Raw genomic sequence first — 19,153 nt, 5'->3', positions numbered from 1 at the left:
TTGACCCTTCCCAAGTTTTACTGATGCACCAAATTAAACATTCTGTCTGGATGCATAATGGTTCAGTATGGCAACTGCTCTACACATTACACAAGAAACTGCAGAGTTGTGGATACAGCTCAGCACATCACGGAAACCAGCTGTCCCCTGTCTATAAGATTTGCTGCTTCAGTAACGCAGCTAGCATAAATCAAAGATCCCACCCACCTGGGATATTCTCTGTTCTCCCCTCTCCCATCATGCTGCCTGAAAGCACATACCACCAAAGTCGAGGATAACTTCTATCCTGCTGTTAGAAGATTCTTGTATGATAAAATGGACTCACAATATACCTCATTATGATCTTGCAATTTATTGTTTACCTGCACTGCACTTTCTCTATCTTTTACACTTTATTCTGCATTGCTATTGTTTTATCTTGTTCTACCTCAATGCACTGTGTAATGATTTGATCTGCATGAACAATATGCAAGACAAGCTTTTCACTGTATCTTCATGTAACAATAAGAAGCCAAAATGTCCATTCTGCCTTCTGATGGTCAAAATCCACACTGCAACTCTGGAAGAAGCTCATCATCTAAGGGAGATCGGTGGCCAAGGAGAATTCTTGCCATGATTCCCCCATGGCAGACAGCAGAAAGACTCCTTCACAATTAATGTGATTCGATTTTTAAAGTTGGTGACAATTACAGGAGCTGAGATCTACTAACATGCCCCCCAGTCCCCCCAAAGAGGACATGAGTTTGTCCCAGAAATGCTTCCCCGCCATGTCTTAGTACTTCAGCAGAGATTTTGTTTGTTCTAGAGACCTTGTTTGCCAACTACTGGATTTCCTTTTCAAACACTTGCCAGTTTGTTTAGTGCCAACACAGCAGCAGTGTGCTTTGGGTGGAATCAAGGGCATTCACATTAGAGGTAAGAGTTAGAGTTGAAACTTTCAAAGTACTCTGACCCACAGGCTTTGGAGGCATTGCAAATTTTGAGCCTTTTTCTGTACTTGACATCTGATGAGTGGGTCTTCAGTCTTTGGGCCACAGACAACACTGTAAAATGCATGCATGTTATGGCTGTTGACTGTTTCTGGCTCTCCTGAACTCTTTACTATAGACCATCAGTTCTATATATCACAAAGGAAACAGTCCATGTTTGCATCCAGCAACAATGAGACACAAGTCGATAAGTACTAAGGAACATTCATGGCATGAAAGTGCTAGATAATACCAATGCCATAATGGCAGCAGTATGAACTTCTTGGCAGGAATCTTTTATAGCACTGAAACACCAGGAAACTTCTGCCACTTACTATTTTAAGACAGACTTTAGTTTCTAATACTATATGGGATGGAGTCTACACACAGGTCAGAGATGAAGTTTTCAAAAAATGCATTTATTTTTTTGAGATCTGGGTGGTCAATAAGTATTTATTGACCATTTCCAAATGCCCTTTTGAAGGTGTGGAAATTAATATAGCACGACCTTCAAGTATCCAGGAAGGTCATTGATACAGCAGCTCAAGATGCTAACATATTAAAGTGCTAGCATATTACCCCAAGGACACTTCATGAATGGAATAGTTGGCCTTCAAGTACCAAAACCAACCTTATTTTTTGCCATGTATGAATTCAGTCACTTGGGTGTTTTCCGTTGACACTCATTGACTTCAGCTTCACCATGGCTCTATTACTCCTCCCAAACATTATCATTTCAATTTTTTTCTAGATGAAATTTTATTTGTTGTTGCTCTTCTCATTTTAGTTATTCATCAATATTGTTCTGTCATCAGACTAATCTTCCACACCAATCTCAATATCACCAATTTTTGTGCCATTTGCAAGTAGGCCAAAGGTCATTCCTCTTACAGTGATTTTCAGATTAATGTATACAGCAAACAGTAATGGTCCCACCTCCAATCCTGCTGCATCTCTGGTCACATGCTACCAAAAACAAACAATCCTGAATCACACCCTGGCTGTGATGAAACCAATTATGCTAAAGTACCCAGGATCCCAAAAGGCTTTTTCACCTTTAAGATCAATCTTTGCCAATAGCCTTTCTGAAGTCTATGTAGGTTAAACAGAATTACCTTAATTTGCAGAATTGTGTCTTCAGACACAATAAGACATGATATTCACCATCCTTGAGTAATCTTCACCTTTCCAAGTACAGATTAATCTTGTCCCTTTGGAAGCTTTTCCCCCAATAATTTCCATTCAACTATGGCCTAACAGGTCCCTACTAAACACAGCATCCTCCCTGCTAGCCCCAGTTGTTTGCATTTGGCCTTTAACCCTCCAAGCCCTTTCCTCGGTGTACCTATCAAAGTGCTTATTAAATATTGCAATCGTACCCACATTGATCAGTTCCTATGATGGCTTATTCCAGGTACTCACTAAGCCAGGACGGTGTGTTGCCTCCCAGGTACTAAGGTCCAGGATGTCTCAGAGTGGCTGCAGAAGATTCTTAAAAGGGAAGGTGAGCAGCCAATGACACAAGTAGAAAGGGAGAAGAGGTTCTGCACAGTGAGTATCGGGAGTTGAAGAACAGGACCTCCAAGGTAGCAATCTCTGGATTATTCCCAGTGCCACATGTTAGTCAGGTCAGGAACAGGACAACGGTACAAGTGAATGAGTGGCTAAGGAAGTGGTGCAGAGGGCTGGGTTTCAGATTTCTGGACCTTTGGGATCTCTTCACTGGAAGGTATGACCTGTACAGAAAAACATGAGTTACACTGGAACCCAAGAGGAACCAATATCCTTGCAGGCAAGTTCGCTACAGCTGTTGGGAAGGGTTTAAACTAATTTAATAGGAACCAGAGTGATATGGCTGAGGATGGAGCAATTGGTATAGAATGCATTGTGTATTGAGATTGTGAGGAAGAACAGGCAGATGATAGGGCAAAATTGCAAAGAGTGGGATTAAGTGAAGTGTAACATGACGGCAAAATTGAAAAGGATGATGAATACAGGATTGAAGGTGTTATATTTGAATACATACACTGTAAGGAATAAGGTGGATGATCTTGTAGCACAGTTAGGATTGGCAAGCATGACGTTGTAGGCATCACTGAGATGTTCTGAAAGAAGGTCATAGTGGGAGCTCAACATCCAAGTGTACGCATTATACCGATAGGACACACAGGTAGGCAGGGGGGTGGGGAGGCTCTGTTGGGGGAAAGAAATCAAATCCGTAGAAAGAGGTGACATAAGATCACAGCATTTAGAATTCTTGTGGGTAGAGTTAAGAAACTGATGGGAATTATACACAGGCCTACAAAAAGTAGCCAAGATGTGGGATTTACATTTCCAATGGGAAATAGAAAAGGCAAGTAATAAGCGCAATGTTACAATAGATTTCAATATGCATTTAGATTGGGAAAATTAGTTGGTGCAGGGTCCCAACAGAGGGAATTTGAACAATGCCTTTAATATGGCATTTTAGAGCAGCCCACGAGGGGAAGGCAAATCTGGATTTGATGTTGTGTAATGAACCAGATTTGTTTAGGGAGCTTAAGGTAAAAGCGACCTTGGGAAACAGTTATCATAATATGACAGAATTTACCCTGCAGTTTGAGAGGGAGAAGATAGTCATATGTATCTATTTTTCAGTGGAGTAAAGCGAATTACAGAAACAAGAGGAGCTGGCCAAAGTTGATTGGAAGAGGACACAAGCAGGGTAGCTGCCCATGGTTCAGGAGGACTAGGAAATTGCAAATGTCACTCTACTCTTTCAGAAAGGAGGGAGGCAGAAGAAAGAAAATTATAGACCAGTTAGCCTGACTGAAGTGGTTAGGAAAATGCTGGATAGGATTGGAATATATAAAATCCATATTAAGAAACCTCAAGTGTAAAAAGACCCCGATGGGAGTTATATGCAGATCTTCAACAATAGCCAAGATGTGGGGTATAAATTTCAACAGGAAATTGGAAAGGCAGAGGTTGAGAAGTCCATTATTAAGAATGAGGTTTCGGAGTATTTGGAAGTACGTGATAAAGTAGGCCAAACTCAGTATGGTTTCATTAAGGGAAAATCTTGCCTGACAAATCTGTTGTAATTCTTTAAGGAAATAACAGGCAGTTAGAGAAAGAAGAATCAGTGGATGCTGTTTACTTGGATTTTCAGAAGGCCTTTTCACAGAGTGCTAGGCTGCTTAACAAGATAAGAACCCTTGGTATTAAAGGAGGGATACTAGCATGGATAGAAGATTGGCTAACAGGCAGGAGGCAAAGGGTGGGAATAATGGGGGCTGCCAGTGACCAGTGGTATTTGTTCCACAGGGATTAATACTGAGACACACGTTTTCATGTTTTTGTCAAATTGGATGACAGAATTGATGGCTTTGTGTCCAAGTTTGCAGATGATAAAAATAGGTGGATGGGCATGTAGTACTGAGGAAGAAGGGAGTCTGCAGAAGTTTTGGAAAATGGGCAAAGAAGTGTCAGATGGAATAAATTGTAGGGAAACATATGGTCATGCACTCTGGTAAAAGGAATAAAAGGTGTAGACTATTTTCTAAATGAAGAGAAAATTCAAAATTCCGAGGTGCAAAGGGACTTGGGAGTCCTTTTGCAGGATTCCACCTCATCAGCTCCCCCCAAATCCCATGCTACCTAACCTTCCAGATTAGTCTGTCATGCAGGAACTTCTCAAAGTGCCTTACTAAAGTCCAAATACTCAACATCCACTATCCTACCTTCATCCTGAGATACCTGCATCTTAATGAACACATAAATCAGCCTTCTGCTGCAAAACCACAAACTCTCAAGAACAGAAGCTAGGTGCAAACTAGTACTCTAAGAAGCTAGCTCGTAATGCACCTTTTGCCCTTGCCCTGGTTACACATCAATCACATCTGGTACAGCAAGTTAGTATGCAAAGAGTGACTCAAACCTGCCCTCTGCTGACCATCTGTAAAAGTGAAGCAAAGCAACATCAGCTTCATGTACTCTATACAGATTACAGAGGAGGTGTTTGCTGTCTTGAAGCAAGTTAGGGTGGATAAATGCCCAGGGCCTGACAAGTTGTTCCCTTGGACCTTCAGAGGTATTTAAATCATCCTTAGCAACAGGCGAGGTACCTGAGGATAAGCCAATGCTGTTCCACTGTTTAAGAAAGGCTTTAAAAATAAACCAGAAAATTATAGGCCATTGAGCCTGACATCAGTTGTGGGAAAATTATTGGTAAGGACCAGGTTTGAGTACTTGGATAGACATGGACTGATTAAAGATAGTCAGTATGACTTTGTGCATGTTGAGTTGTGTCTAACCAAACTTAGAGTTTTTGAGGAAGTTACCAGGAAAGTTGATGAAGGCAAGGCTGGATGTTGTCAACATCAACTTTAGCAAGGCATTTGACAAGGCTGCACATGCGAGTTTGGTCAAGAAGTTTCAGTTGCTTGGCATTCAAGATGAGGTAAGTAAATTGGATTAGACATTGGCTTTGTGGAAAATACCAGTGTGTGGTAATAGATGGCTACCTTTCTGACTGGAGGCTTGTGACTAGTGCAATATTGCAGGAATTGGTACTGGGTCCATTGTTGTTTAGCATCTATATCAATGATCTAGATGATAATGACGTTAACTGGATCAACAAATTTACAGATGACGCCAAGATTGTGGGTGCAGTGGACAGCAAGGAAGACTATCATGGCTTGCAACAGAATCTGGACCAGCTGGAAAAATGGGCTGAAAAATGGCAGATCGAATTTAATGCAGACACGTGTGAGGTATTGCAAGTCAGTAGGACCAACTAGGGTAGGTCTTACACAGTGAATGTCAGGCACTGAGAAGTACATTAGAACAAAGGGATCTGGGAAAACAGGTCTACAATTCATTGAAGGTAACATCCCAGGGTCGTAAAGAAAGCTTTTGGCACGTTAGCCTTCATAAATCAAAGTACTGAGTACAAGAGATTGGATGTTATAAAAGGCATTGGTGTGGCCTAATTTGCAGTATTGTTTGCAGTTTTGATCATCTACCTACAAGAAAGATGTAAATAAGGTTGAAAAGAATACAGAGAAAATTTACAAGAATGTGGCTGTGTCTGTAGGACATGCGTTGTATGGAAAGATTGAATAGGTTAGGACTTTATTCCTTGGAAAGTAGAAGATTGAAAGGGGATTTGATAGGGTAAATGCAAGCAGGCTTTTTTCTACTGTTAGGTGGGACTGCAAAAAGAGGTCATGGGTTAAGGATGACAGGTTAAAAGTTTAAGGGGAACATGAGGAGAAACTTCTTTACTCAGAGGGTCATGAGGGTGTGGTATTTAAGCTGCCAGTGAGCTTAAATTCAACATTTAAGAGACGTTTGATTAAGTACATGGATGGTAAGGGTATGGAGGGCTATGGGCTCCATGTAGGTCGATGGGAGTAGGCAATTTCAAGAGTTCAGCATGAACTAGATAGGCTGAAGGGCCTGTTTCTATGCTGTACTTTTCTATGACTCCATGTGCTGACAACAACTGGTGATTGCAAGAAGCTGATCGAGCAATACAGTATCTTAAATTCTTCTCCTCGTCCAGAGCCAGGGCCAGAGCAGAAGGAAGATCTTACATTGAATTGAATTTATTTCTTACATCCTTCACATATGAGGAATAAAAATCTTTATGTTACGTCTCCATCTAAGTGTGTAATCATAGTAATTTATAATAATTTATAATAAATAGAACAGTTAATGTAATACAGAGTACACTCAAGTCAGCGTGAGTTCATCAGTTTGATAGTCTGTTGGAAGAATTTGTCCCAGAGCCTGTTGGTCCTGGCTTTTATGATGCGGTATCATTTCCCAGATGATAGCAGCTAGAACAGATTGTGGTTGGGGTGACTCGGGTCCCCAATGATCCTTTGGGCCCTCTTTACACAACTGTCCTTGTAAATGTCCTGAATCATTGGAAGTTCACAACTACAGATGCGCTGGGCTGTCCGCACCACTCTCTGCAGAGTCCTGCGATTAAGGAAGGTACAGTTCCCATACTAGGCAGTGATGCAGCCAGTCAGGATGTTCTCAATTGTGCCCCTGTAGGAAGTTCTTAGGATCTAGGGGCCCATACCAAACTTCCTCAACCATCTAAGGTGAGAGAGGCGCTGTTGTGCCTTTTTCACCACACAGCTGGTGTGTACAGACCACATGAGGTCCTCAGTGATGTGGATGCTGAGGAACTTGAAGCTGTTCACCCTTCCAACCCCAGATCCATTGATGTCAATAGGGGTTAGCCCATCTCCATTTGTCCTGTAATCCACAACCAGCTCCTTTGTTTGTGATATTGAGGGAGAGGTTGTTTTCTTGACACCACTGTCAGAGAGATGATTTCTTCCCTGTAGGCCACCTCATTATTGTTTGAGATACAGCCAATCAATGTGGTGTCGTCATCAAATTTAATTAGCAGTTTGGAGCTGTGGGTGGCGATACAGTCATGGGTGTTCTGGGAGTAAAGGAGGGGACTCAGTACACAGCCCTGAGAGGCTCCTGTATTGAGGGTTGGAGGTGAGGGAGCCCACTCTTACAACCTGCTGGCAATCTAACAGGAAGTCCAGGATTCAGCTGCACAAGGCTGAGGTCTCTGAGCTTCTTGTCGAGCCTGGATGGAACTATAGTGTTGAGGCTGAACTGTAGTCCAAGAACAGCATTCTCATGTAAGCATCCTTCTTCTCCAGATGTGTGAGGACGGTATGTAGAGCAGTGGCTATTGCATCATCTGTCGATCGGTGTCAGTGACGATCTATCATGGTGATCTATCATATCTATCGTGGTGATTGGTGTCAGTGGCGAATTGTAGGCGGTTGTGATTATGGTGAGAAAGATGGCAATTAAAGGATACTTACAAGCCAAAAATAATTTTGTGATGAGGGTAAACTGGGTTTTAAAGTTCAAGATTGTTTAATGTCTTTGCCATTACATGTAAATGAAAACAAAATAATTGTTATTCCAGATCCGATGCAACACAAAAAAAAGTTAGATAAGGTACACAATAATAATTTTTTTTTTTAAACACACAATAAATAAGATAGCTTGTATACATAGATTGATTGTATGGCCATATAGTGATGCTAGGCATAGGAGTGCCTATACATAAGGTGACAGTCAGAAATAATAAAGTAGTGGTGATTGGGGGGTGTGGAGGAGTGAGTTCATGGGTGGAGGTGTTGGTTAGCTTTACTGCTTGGGGAAAGTAACTGTTTCTAAGTCTGGAGGACACTACATAGCCTCCTCCCTGATGGGAGTGGGACAAACAGTCCATGAGCAGGGTGTGTGGGATCCTTCATGATGTTACTGGCTCTCTTCCAGCACCTCTCTATATATACATCCTTGATGGCAGGTAGGCTGGTGCCAGTGATGCGTTGGGCAGCTTTGAATAACAGTTATAGAGACCAGCTGTCCGCGGTAGTGTAGCTTCCATACAGTGCAGTGTTGCAGCTTGTTAAGATTATATCTAATGTGCATCTGTAGAAGGACCCAAGTATAGATGTACATGGTGCAACTGTCTTCAGGCTCCTCAGAAAGTGGAGGCATTGATGAGCTTTCTTCATTGAGTATGATGTGTTCTGGGACCATGAAAGGTTGTGTGAGACGTGCACTCCCAAGAATTTGAAACTGCTCACAGTTTACATTGCTGTGCCACCGATGTAAAGTGGGATGTGAGTGATGAGTTTTGAGGATTATGCAAGACAGGAAGTTATCTTTCTATGATTACCGATTCTGTGCCTGCAGTCTAGTAAAGACCAATACCATCTTCTCCACACCATTCCATTCTTGCACAGGAAAATGTCACCATTACTCTGTTGTTGGTGATAGTTTTGTGTCACCTACTTGCATAAGAGAACAGGATAACTTATTGATTGCTGTGTAATGTATCTCCATGGCTTGACAATTGGAAGCATGAAAAACATGATAGATATGAGTGAGATTGCTGGAGTCATTCTAAGTCTGAATTCAAAGTTCAAAGTGAATTTATAATCAATGTGTATATGTCACCCTATACAACCCTGAGATTCATTTTCTTGTGGGCATACTCAATAAATCATACAAGAATAATAACCATAATATAATCAATGAAGGACCGCACCAACTTGGACCTTCAGTGTGCAAAACCAACAAACTGCGCAAATACAAAAATAAATAATAATTATATATGAATAAGCAACATGCATTGAGAACATGAGATGAAGAGTCCTTGAAAGTGAGTTCATAGGTTGTGGGAACATTTCAATGATGGGGCAAGTGAAGTTGAGTGAAGTTATCCCATTTGGTTCAAGAGCCTGGTGGTTGAGCGGTAATAACCACTCCTGAACCTGATGTGAGCCCCTGTATAGTCTTCCTGATGCTGGGGGGGGGTACCTGATGATGGATGCTGCTCTCCTGCAACAAAGCTTCATGTAGATGTGCTCAATGGTCAGGAGGGCTTTACCCATGATGGACTTTTTCATGACTTTTTGTAGGATTTTCTGTTCAAAGGCATTACTGTTTCCACACCAGGCTGTGATGCAGACAGTCAATATACTCTTCACTACACATCTATAGAAGTTTGTTGATATTTGAGATGTCATGCCAAATCTTTGCGAACTCCTAAGTAGAGGCGCTGCTGTGCTTCCTTCGTAATTGCACCAGTCCTCTGAAATAATAATAATGAGGAATTTAAAGTTATTGACCCTCTCCATCTCCAATCCTCCACTGAGGACTGGCTCATGGACCACTAGGTTCCCCCTCCTGAAGTCAATGATCAGCTTCTTGGTCTTGCAGACATTGAGTAAGAAGCTGTTGTTATGGCACCACAAAGCCAGATTTTCAATCTCACTCTTATATCTTGATTCATTATCACCTTCAATTTGGGCTATGACAGTGGTGTCATCAGCAAACTTGCATATGGGATTGGAGCTGTGCTTACCCACATAGTCATAAGTGTAAAGCGAGTAGTGCAGGAGGCTAATCACACAGCCTTGTGGTGCTCCTTTGCTGATGGAAATCGTGGAGAAGATATTGTTGCCAATCCAAGCTGATAGGGGTCTGCAAGGTAAGAAATCGAGGATTCAACTGCACAAGGGGGTACTGAGGCCAATGTCTTGAAGCTTCTCAATTACTTTTAAGGGTATAATGATACTGAATGCCGAGCTGTTGTCAATAGTGAGCATCTTGAAATATACATCTTTGCTGTCCAGATGTTCCAGGGTTTAGTGAAGAGCCAATGAGAAGGCATCTGCTGTCGACCTGTTGTTAAGCAAATAGGAGTGGATCCAAGTTGCTTCTTAGGCAAGACGTGATATGATTCATCACGAACCTTTCAAAATATTTAACTACTGTGGATGTAAGTACTACTTCATGATAGTCATTGAGGCAAGTTAACACATTCTTCTTAGGCACCAGTATAACTGAAGCCTGCTTGGAAAAAAAAAGGGTAACTCAGACTGCTGAAGCATGAGGTTAAAGATCTCAGTGAACACTCCAGCCAGTTGATCAGCACAGATCTTAAACACTTGGTTAGGTAGCCCATATTGGGATGGATGTTTTTCGTGAGCTCATCCTCCTGAAAGCTGCCGCATCAGCTTCAGAGATAAAAGATCCTTTTTAACATGGACACAGACTACAAAATCTGAACATAATATTGCCAGTTAATGAACTTTCCAACAATGTTAAGAACTTCAACAAATATTGCATGTACAGGACATCTCCATTTTATGAATTATGAGCTGCAACTCAGTGATAGAAATTAGAATCTGCAAATGAGCACAACAAATGCTGAAAAGGACAATCAGTGCTGACTGGATATTGCAAATGATGTTAATGCAACTCACTCCATGGACTTCAAATACAAAACACACCACAACAAACAGGCACTGGCCAGTTGCTCAACTCTCCCAGCCAACATCTTGTCTTTAAGTCAGATCACAGAAACTCTTGTCATAAGAACATGTAGTTTCTAAAAAAAACATTTTAATATACTTTGTTTCATTTTTGGATGAGCGTTAACTAGTTAAGCAGGTTTTACTTCTGAAATATGTACAAATAAAAGAACTGTTCTATTAACATATGTACCTGAATTGTTCAATCTATATTTTTAATTTATTTATTGAGATCGAGCGCACAGTATGCCCTCTAGCCCTTCAAGCTGTGCTGCCCAGCAACCCCCAATTTAACCCTAGCCTAATCACAGGACAATTTGCAATGACCAATTAACCCACCAACTGGTACATCTTTGGACTGTGGGAGGAAACCGGAGCACCCAGAGGAAACTCATGCAGTCACAGGGAGAACATACAAACTCCTTACAGGCAGTGGCAGGAATTGTGCTGGGTGGAATCTTAATGCACATTGACTTTTAGTTCTTACATTCTTCCTGTTCCAGCATAGTACTATGAATTAATCAATCACAATTTGAGTTCACCCAAAATGCACAATTTCAAGCAAAATGTCTAATTTAAATCGCTGTTTTGTTTTATAAAACATAACTGCTATTGACAGCGACATCATGTCATACCTCAAAATCAAAATTGGCAAACAATTTTCTTCAGAAGAGCAATACCTGAAATCGAACTGAAACAACAGCTCCACATATCTCCTCTCCAACCATGAACTGTTCTCCCAGCATTGCCAAAATCAGATTTTCCCAGCAACGTGATGCTAGTCCTTTTCGCAAACGGATAATCCATTTTCCACCATTCTTATTTGCTTCATCCTAGAAAGACAAAAATGAAAATGTTACACTTAATAAAATAACATCCATTTACTTAAACCGCTCACCTACAAAGTAAGTGACTGGATGGCATGACTACTTTGTAGCTTTAACAGTCAAAAACCAGCTCTCCCATCACTCCTTGATCAATACTTCCATAGCCCGAACTCAACTGCTGAAAGCCAACAATATCATTGTGTGTGACTGAAATTACAATTCTCATTATTTCTTGTAGCTTGAAGCAATAGTATCTCATTCTTCATTACACTCCAGTATGAGCCCAGCATAAGCCCAGCACAGTAAACTCTCAGTGGTACTTCGATGCGGTAGTTTTGTCAAACTCGTGTTCCCCCAACCTTGAATGTGTAACAATCAATTGCCAAAGGCAGGTCACCAAGCTCTTATAGAGCACTGGTATAATTGAAGCCTGCTTGAAGCAGGTGGATACCTCAGACTGTTAAAGCGAGAGGTTAAAGATCTCAGTGAACACTCCAGCCAGTTGATCAGAACAAGTCTATAGTATTTGGCCAGGTACCCAGTCAGAGCTGGATGCTTTCTGTGGGTTCACCCTCCTGAAGGTTGCTCACATGTTAGCCTCAGAGACTGAAATCCTACAAAATCTCCATCAACACAGGCGCATCACAAGGCTGTGTGCTTAGCTCCCTGCTCTACTTGTTTTACACTTGTGATTGTGTGGCTAAACACAGCTCTAATCCTATATACAAGTTTGTTGGCGACACCACCGTCAATGACCGATTCAAAGGTGGTGACTACTCAGCATATAAGAGGGAGACTGAAAATCTGGCTGAGTGGTTCCACAACAACCACCTCTTACTCAATGTCGGTGAGACCAAGGAGCTGATTATTGACTTCAGGAGGAGGTAACCAGAGGTCCATGAGCCAACTATGACAGGGCCAGCAACTTTAAATTCCTCGGTGTTGCCATTTCAGAGGACCTGTCCTGAGCCCCAGACACAAGTGCAAATACGAAGAAAACACGGCAGCGCCTCTGCATCTTTGGGAGTTTGTGAAGATTTGGCATGATATCTAAAACTCTGACAAAATTCTACAGATGTGTGGTGGAGGTTATATTGACTGGCTGCATCACAGCCTGGTATGGAAACACCAATGCCTTTAAATGAAAAGTCCTACTAAAAGTAATAGATATGGCCCAAACCATCACAGGTAAAGCCCTTTCCACCACTGAGCACACTTACACTGAGCACTGTTGCAGGAAAGCAACATTCATTATCAGGAACATCCACCACCCCAAGTCATGCTCTCTTCTCACTGCTGCCATCAGGAAAAAGGTACAGGAGCCTCAGGACTCACACCAGCAGGTTCAGAAATAGTTATTACCCCTCAACCATCAGGCTCTTGAACCAAAAAGGATAACTTCACTCAACTTCTTGCCCCATCACTGAAATGTTAAAACATATGGACTCACTTTCAAGGACTTTTCATCTCATGTTTTTGATATTTATTGCTTATGTTATTTTTATTTCTTTCTTTTTGTATTTGCATAGTTTATTGTCTTTGGCACACTGGTTATTATGGTTATTATTCTATTATGGATTTATTGAGTATGCCCACAAGAAAATGAATATCAGGGACGTATATGGTAATATATATCATCTTTGATAATAATTTTACTTTGAACTTTGTTAAAATCCTACCCAGAGGACATGAAGTGTTAACCCTCTCATTACAATGTTTTTAACCCACATGTACCAGAAGTCTTGCATATTAAATTTATCCAAACTGTTCTTGCTTCCATTCTCATGTATCACTTCACCTGCACATCACCGATGCATATGCAGCTGATTCATCTAACTCTTTAAATACCTCCTTCACCTGAAATCTCCCAAATAACTATTATCATTTCTCTGACTTTTATTATCTTGCCCTTTTATCCCCATGTACCAAATTTGGTTCCAGTATCAGCTGCTCATTCCTCAATTTCAAATTACCTTCATAAATCCTACTTCTTGCCACCTACCCCATCACTAGAGGTTCGAAGAGAAAAAAATGCATGAATTTATGAATTCCTCATGACCCTTCTTTACTGTTTCTCCTTCCATTTTCTTTCTTACACTAGAAATGTTTTGAAGCCTTTCACCTTTGAAGAAAAGAAAATATATATAATGCAGATTTATTTAATGCTCACCTTACACAAATTCGGCTTTACTTTAAAAACTCCTTTTTATGCAGATTTTTACAGTAACATGCATATAAGCTTGAGCTAGTTGTGCCTACTTGAATGTATTATGCAATCATCTTTCATATCACAATGCACTGGGTTCACCCTTTATGTTGCTGTTTAGTAAACTGAAGTTTGTAATCAAGACCTAAAGATGATAGGAAAAATGCAGTCAGGCTAGAAAGAAGAAGAAAAAACAACTTGATATGGCGACATTACATGAAAACAGACAAACATTAACATGTACAAAATGCTGCAGGAACTCAGCAGGCCAGGCAACATCTATGTAAAAAGAGAACAGTCATCGTTTTGGGCCGAGGCCCTTCATCAGGACTGGAGAGAAAAAAGAGAAGTCAGTAAGAAAGTGGGAGGGAAAGGAAGGAAAAAAAAACAAAGTGATAGGTGAAACCAGGAGGGAGTGGGATGAAGTAAAGAGCTGGGAAGCTGATTGGTGAAAGAGGTACAGGGCTGGAGGAGGGGGAATCTAATAGGAGAGAACAGAAGGCCATGGAAGAAAGAAAAGTGAGGAGGAACACCAGAGGGAGGCCATGGGCAGGCAAAGAGATAAGGTGAGAGAGGGAAAAGGGGATTAGGACTAGTGAATGAGAGTGGGGGGTGGCATTACCATAAGTTTGAGAAATTGATGTTCGTGCCATCAGTTTGGAGGCCACAGATGGAATACAAGGTGTTGTTCCTCCAACCTGAGTGTGGCCTCATTGTGACAGCAGAGGCGGCCATTTATAGATATATGGGAATGAGAAGTGGAATTATAACAATACATGACCCCAACAAAATCACAGGTGAAGTGTTGCCTCACCTGGAAGGACTGTCTGGGGCCCTGAATGGTAGTGAGGGAGGTGTAGGGCAGGTGTAGCACTTGTTCTGCTTGCAAGGTTAAGTGCCAGGAGGGAGTTCAGTGGGGAGGGACGAATTGACAATGGAATCATATAGGGAGTGACCCCTGCAAAAGAAAAAACAGAAAATGGGGTCGGTGGGGAGAGATATGCTTGGTGGTGCCATAGATGCTGCTTGTCCTGCTGAGTTCCTCCAGCATTTTGTGTGTGTTATTTGGATTTCCAGCATCAGCAGATTTTCTCTTGTTTGTAATTGAAACATTAACATGAGTTGAATTTAGCCAAACCCATTTTAATAATGCAGAACAACCCCAGAACAAGGATCAATACCAATAAAATCTACTGAGATTACAAAGCAAGGAACTGAAGTCTTTTTGGAAATTGAAATAATATTAACTGTAGATATGGAATCAAAATCAATGTTGCTTAATGTTTAGCCTTGCTATAATCCAGAAGGCAACTAAGAAACTCTATACAGAATCTAAAGTTAGAAAGATAAAACACAGGAAATGCTTACAGCAGATCATGGTGTGGGGCTGGAGGATTTGCTGGTTTGAGGTTCTTATGTATTTGCATAACTTGAATATGAGTAGTGAGGCTGAAGCTGCTGATGAGAGGACAGCCAAGCTATTTCCAAAATGGTGGACAAGATCATATATCACGGTCAAATGATCACCAGCACCTTCAACTTTGACAGCAGTGACACAACTATCCTCAGCCTATCCTTCTCCTCTTCTTCTAATTAGCTAGAATCCTACCACCACTATAACCAATTCTTACAATGAAGCCTTACAGTATTATTATTTGTACAGCTCATTTAATCAAGTTTTTTTATTTTACTGCAGAATACAATGTATTCATACAGGGTATGTAAAATGATTGAAAATAGGAACCACTGAAATCCATATAGCTTCAATAAAATTCACCTTCTGGAAGTGAATCCTTATACAAGTCCAAAGCCTGCTATCTAAAACTTATGACTCTAAACACTGTCTTTTGTGAATTATTGTTACTAGATATTCAAAGCAACAAACATAATTCAGACTTATTAAAAAAGTTCACACAAATACTGAAGGAGAATTTTAACAGTTAAATTATATTTTTGCACAATAAACTTGAGACATTTGACTACTTGCCTCAAAACATCTCGCCTTCCTGTGCAGCATGGTGACAATAAAAATGATCTTGTATTTTCTGGAACATGAAAATACAAGCAGAGAAAAAAATAGAACCATCTGGCTTCTCGTCTAACCCAGGTTTCAATTTATCGTCTGTGCCATTTCCAAATAGCTCTCAATTCCCCACTTTTTCAAATATCTATCCAACTCCTTTAACAGTGATCTACGATCCACAGTCCTCTAGATTACAGAATTCCAGAGATTCACCATTCTCCAAGAGAAGAAATTCTTATGCACCTTAAGTTTGAAATCTCTGCATTTTCATCTTTACAACTGTGTAACTCTCACTCAAGTCTCTCCTAGAGGAAACATTTCAACATCTTACTTCCTTCTGAACTCCTAAACTTGAGGTCAAACATTAGTTTTCATTTAATCGATCATAGAACAACCCTCATTCCTAATGAGTATCACCAGGACAACCTGCAATACTAGCATATTGATAGGAACCAAAACTATACCCAGTACTCCAGATGTGGCCTTACTAACACCCTGTTAATAATAACTGTGCTTTCTTTTAAACTCCAACACCATACCAATGAAGGCTATTATACAAATTGCCTACTCAAATTACTTTTTCCACTTGAATGTTAAACTTTTGTACTTAAGGACACCAAGATCCCTATGTACTCCCCTTTTAAACTTCTAGCATTTCTTTGGATTCTTCTTACCCAACTTCATGCTCTCGTACTTTCCTACATAAAATTCAGCTTTCAAGTTTTTGCCACTCACTCAACCTATCCTGTTGCAGATTCCGAACTGTAACGTACCTAAAATCATGTTGTCAGCAATCTTACAAACTAGAAATCAGAAAAAATAGAAAATGCTCAGAAGATCAGGCCACGTCTACAGGAACAGCTAATGATTCAAATTGAATACCCTTCATCAGAACTGATGAAAGTTCCTCAACCTGAAATGTTCATTCTGCTTTTCTTCTCAGATGCACTTCAGTATTTACAGCATTTTCTGCTGTTTTTACCTAAAATTATGTACACCCACCTCCTCCAAGTTGTTAATATTATTATCAGATAATCGAGGGCCAAGGAATGAACTTTGACGCACTCTTAAGTTAGAAAAAACCATAATAGATTACAAATCCACCCTGTGTGTCAACAACACTTTCCTTCCTGTTAGGCCGAATGCCTCTTATGCATGATCTGAAACAACAGATTATATGACATCAAGGAAAGTCCCCTTTCCTTCTGAGGAACAAGCACCCTGTCTGGCCGCAATTGAGGTGAGGGGGGTTCTTAGTTAGGGTAATCCTACTCAAAGCTGCGGGGCTGGACAAAGCACCGGATTGGGTGCGGAGGGATTATGCGGCCCAACTAACAGAGGTCTTAACTGACATCTTTACTATCTTTTTGCAACAATTCACTGTCCCAGCAGTTGACATCATTCCTGTGCCCAGAAGAGTGATAGTAACTGGCCTAAATGATTACTGCCCAGTGGCACTAACCTAAATAATCATGAAGGGCACTGAGCGTCTGGCAATGGATAGCATAAAATGCTGCCTTCCAACTACATTGGACCCTTTGCAGTTCGCCTACTGTTCAAACTGGTACATTAATGATGCCATAGCCTCAGCCCTCCACTCCATCCCATCTCTCCTAGAAAACTATGTCTTATACGCCAGGTTGTTGCTCATCGACTTCAGCTCAGCATCATCCCTCACATCCCCTCACAATCATCCCTCAGGGGCTCATGGGTAAACTGTCCTCATTCATACTCAACACCACTCTCTCTAACTGAATCTGGGACTTGTTAATGGAAGGACCCCAGTCAGTTAGATTTGGAAGCAACGTTTCAAGCTCCATCACTCTGAGCACTAGTGCCCCCCACCCCACCCAGGGCTGTGTGTGCTTAGTCCACTGCTGACTCATGACTGCACTGCCAGATCCAGTTCAAACTGCATCAAGTTTGTTGATGATACAACAGTGGCTGTCCTCATCAGCAACAATGATGAGTCAGTGTACAAAGGGGAGGTAGAGGGGCTTGTCTAATGGTGTGAGGGAGCAACCGGAGTCTCAGCATGAACAAAACAAAAGATATGATTGTGGACTTCAAGAAGAGGCAGGTCAACCACTCTCCATTGTACATCAATGGCGCTGCCTTGGAGAGAGTTCCACAGTGTGCACATACAGATGATCTAATCTGGACCCACAACACTTCCTCACTTGTCAATAAAGCACAATCCTGTCTACATTTTCTGAGGAAACTGATGCGTGCGAGGCTCCGCGCCCTTATTCTAACAACTTTCTAAAGAAGCACCACTGAAAGTACCCTGTCTGGATGCATCATCGTGTGGTAAGGAAGCTGCAAGGCATCAAAGAGTATGGTAAAAAACATTGAGAGGACCTCCAGGGTTCCTCTCACCCCTATTTGTGCCATCTACCGGGAGTGTTGTACATGAAGAGCCCAAAGCATCGTTGAGGATCCTACCATCCACCCTACAATCTCATTGAACCACTATTATTCAGAAGGAGGTAAATGAGCCAGAAGGCTGGGAGTGCCAAACTGGGTAACAGTGTCTTCCCCCAGGATGTGAAACTAATGAATATCCTGCCACCACTGAGGTCTTGTCACTAGGCCAACGAGCTGTTTACTTTTTCCTGTGCTGCGGACTACATGCACTTTGAATTATAGTTTATTAACTTATTTGCTGTAATATTTTGTTTTATTTGCTGTGTGATATAGGCTTTGTGGGTGCACCATGATCTGGAGGAACATTGTTTCATTTGGTTGTATATATCAGAATCAGACTTAGTATCAGCAGCGTATGTTGTGCAATTAATACATGTGCATTCATATTACAATAAACTTGAACTTGAAATTAACTTGACCAAAGAATGGTAGCTGCTCACCTCCCACATTGGTTTAATGCCATCTTTGAATAGGTGAAAGTCACTGTGGCCTGTGAGATCACCAGGTCGAACTAAATGGCTATAAAACCTCCAGAACTGTTCAACCTTTTAAAAAGGAAAAAAAAAGTCTGGTTATATTTAATCACATTTGTTTAAATTCATAGCAGTACTCTGAAGTAGTCCAACATTATGCTGTATATTAAGAACAGAGAATTTTGTACTTTATTTTACAGTCATTTGCAGGGCCATGACTTCAACACCAAAGACTCCTTCTGTGGATATTAGAGACAAAGGAGGACATCTTTTCATTCTGAACAAACTGATACTGATGGACACATACAGTATAGAACACATGACTGTAGGATTTCTGTGTTTTTGCAAGTTAAGATCTCCTAGCATAAA

The 19,153-nt window shown here is 41.0% G+C and overlaps 1 protein-coding gene across 1 annotated transcript in view; it reads right to left on the bottom strand.

The window, feature by feature from the left end:
• The window catches only part of eif4e2 (eukaryotic translation initiation factor 4E family member 2), a 54,012-nt gene that overhangs the window by 16,658 nt on the left and 18,201 nt on the right, over positions 1 to 19,153 (bottom strand). Inside the window, exons 4-5 of the mRNA XM_073041267.1 lie at positions 18,752 to 18,856; positions 11,509 to 11,661 (exon numbers count right to left, since the gene is read on the bottom strand). Coding sequence (XP_072897368.1) covers positions 11,509 to 11,661; positions 18,752 to 18,856 — 258 coding nt within the window. The remainder of the gene's footprint in view (positions 1 to 11,508; positions 11,662 to 18,751; positions 18,857 to 19,153) is intronic.

This window comes from Hemitrygon akajei, chromosome 3, assembly GCF_048418815.1.
Source record: "Hemitrygon akajei chromosome 3, sHemAka1.3, whole genome shotgun sequence".
In the NCBI taxonomy this organism is placed as follows: domain Eukaryota; kingdom Metazoa; phylum Chordata; class Chondrichthyes; order Myliobatiformes; family Dasyatidae; genus Hemitrygon; species Hemitrygon akajei.
Note: the sequence above shows the minus strand (reverse complement) of the source record. Positions and strands in the feature narration are given on the sequence as shown.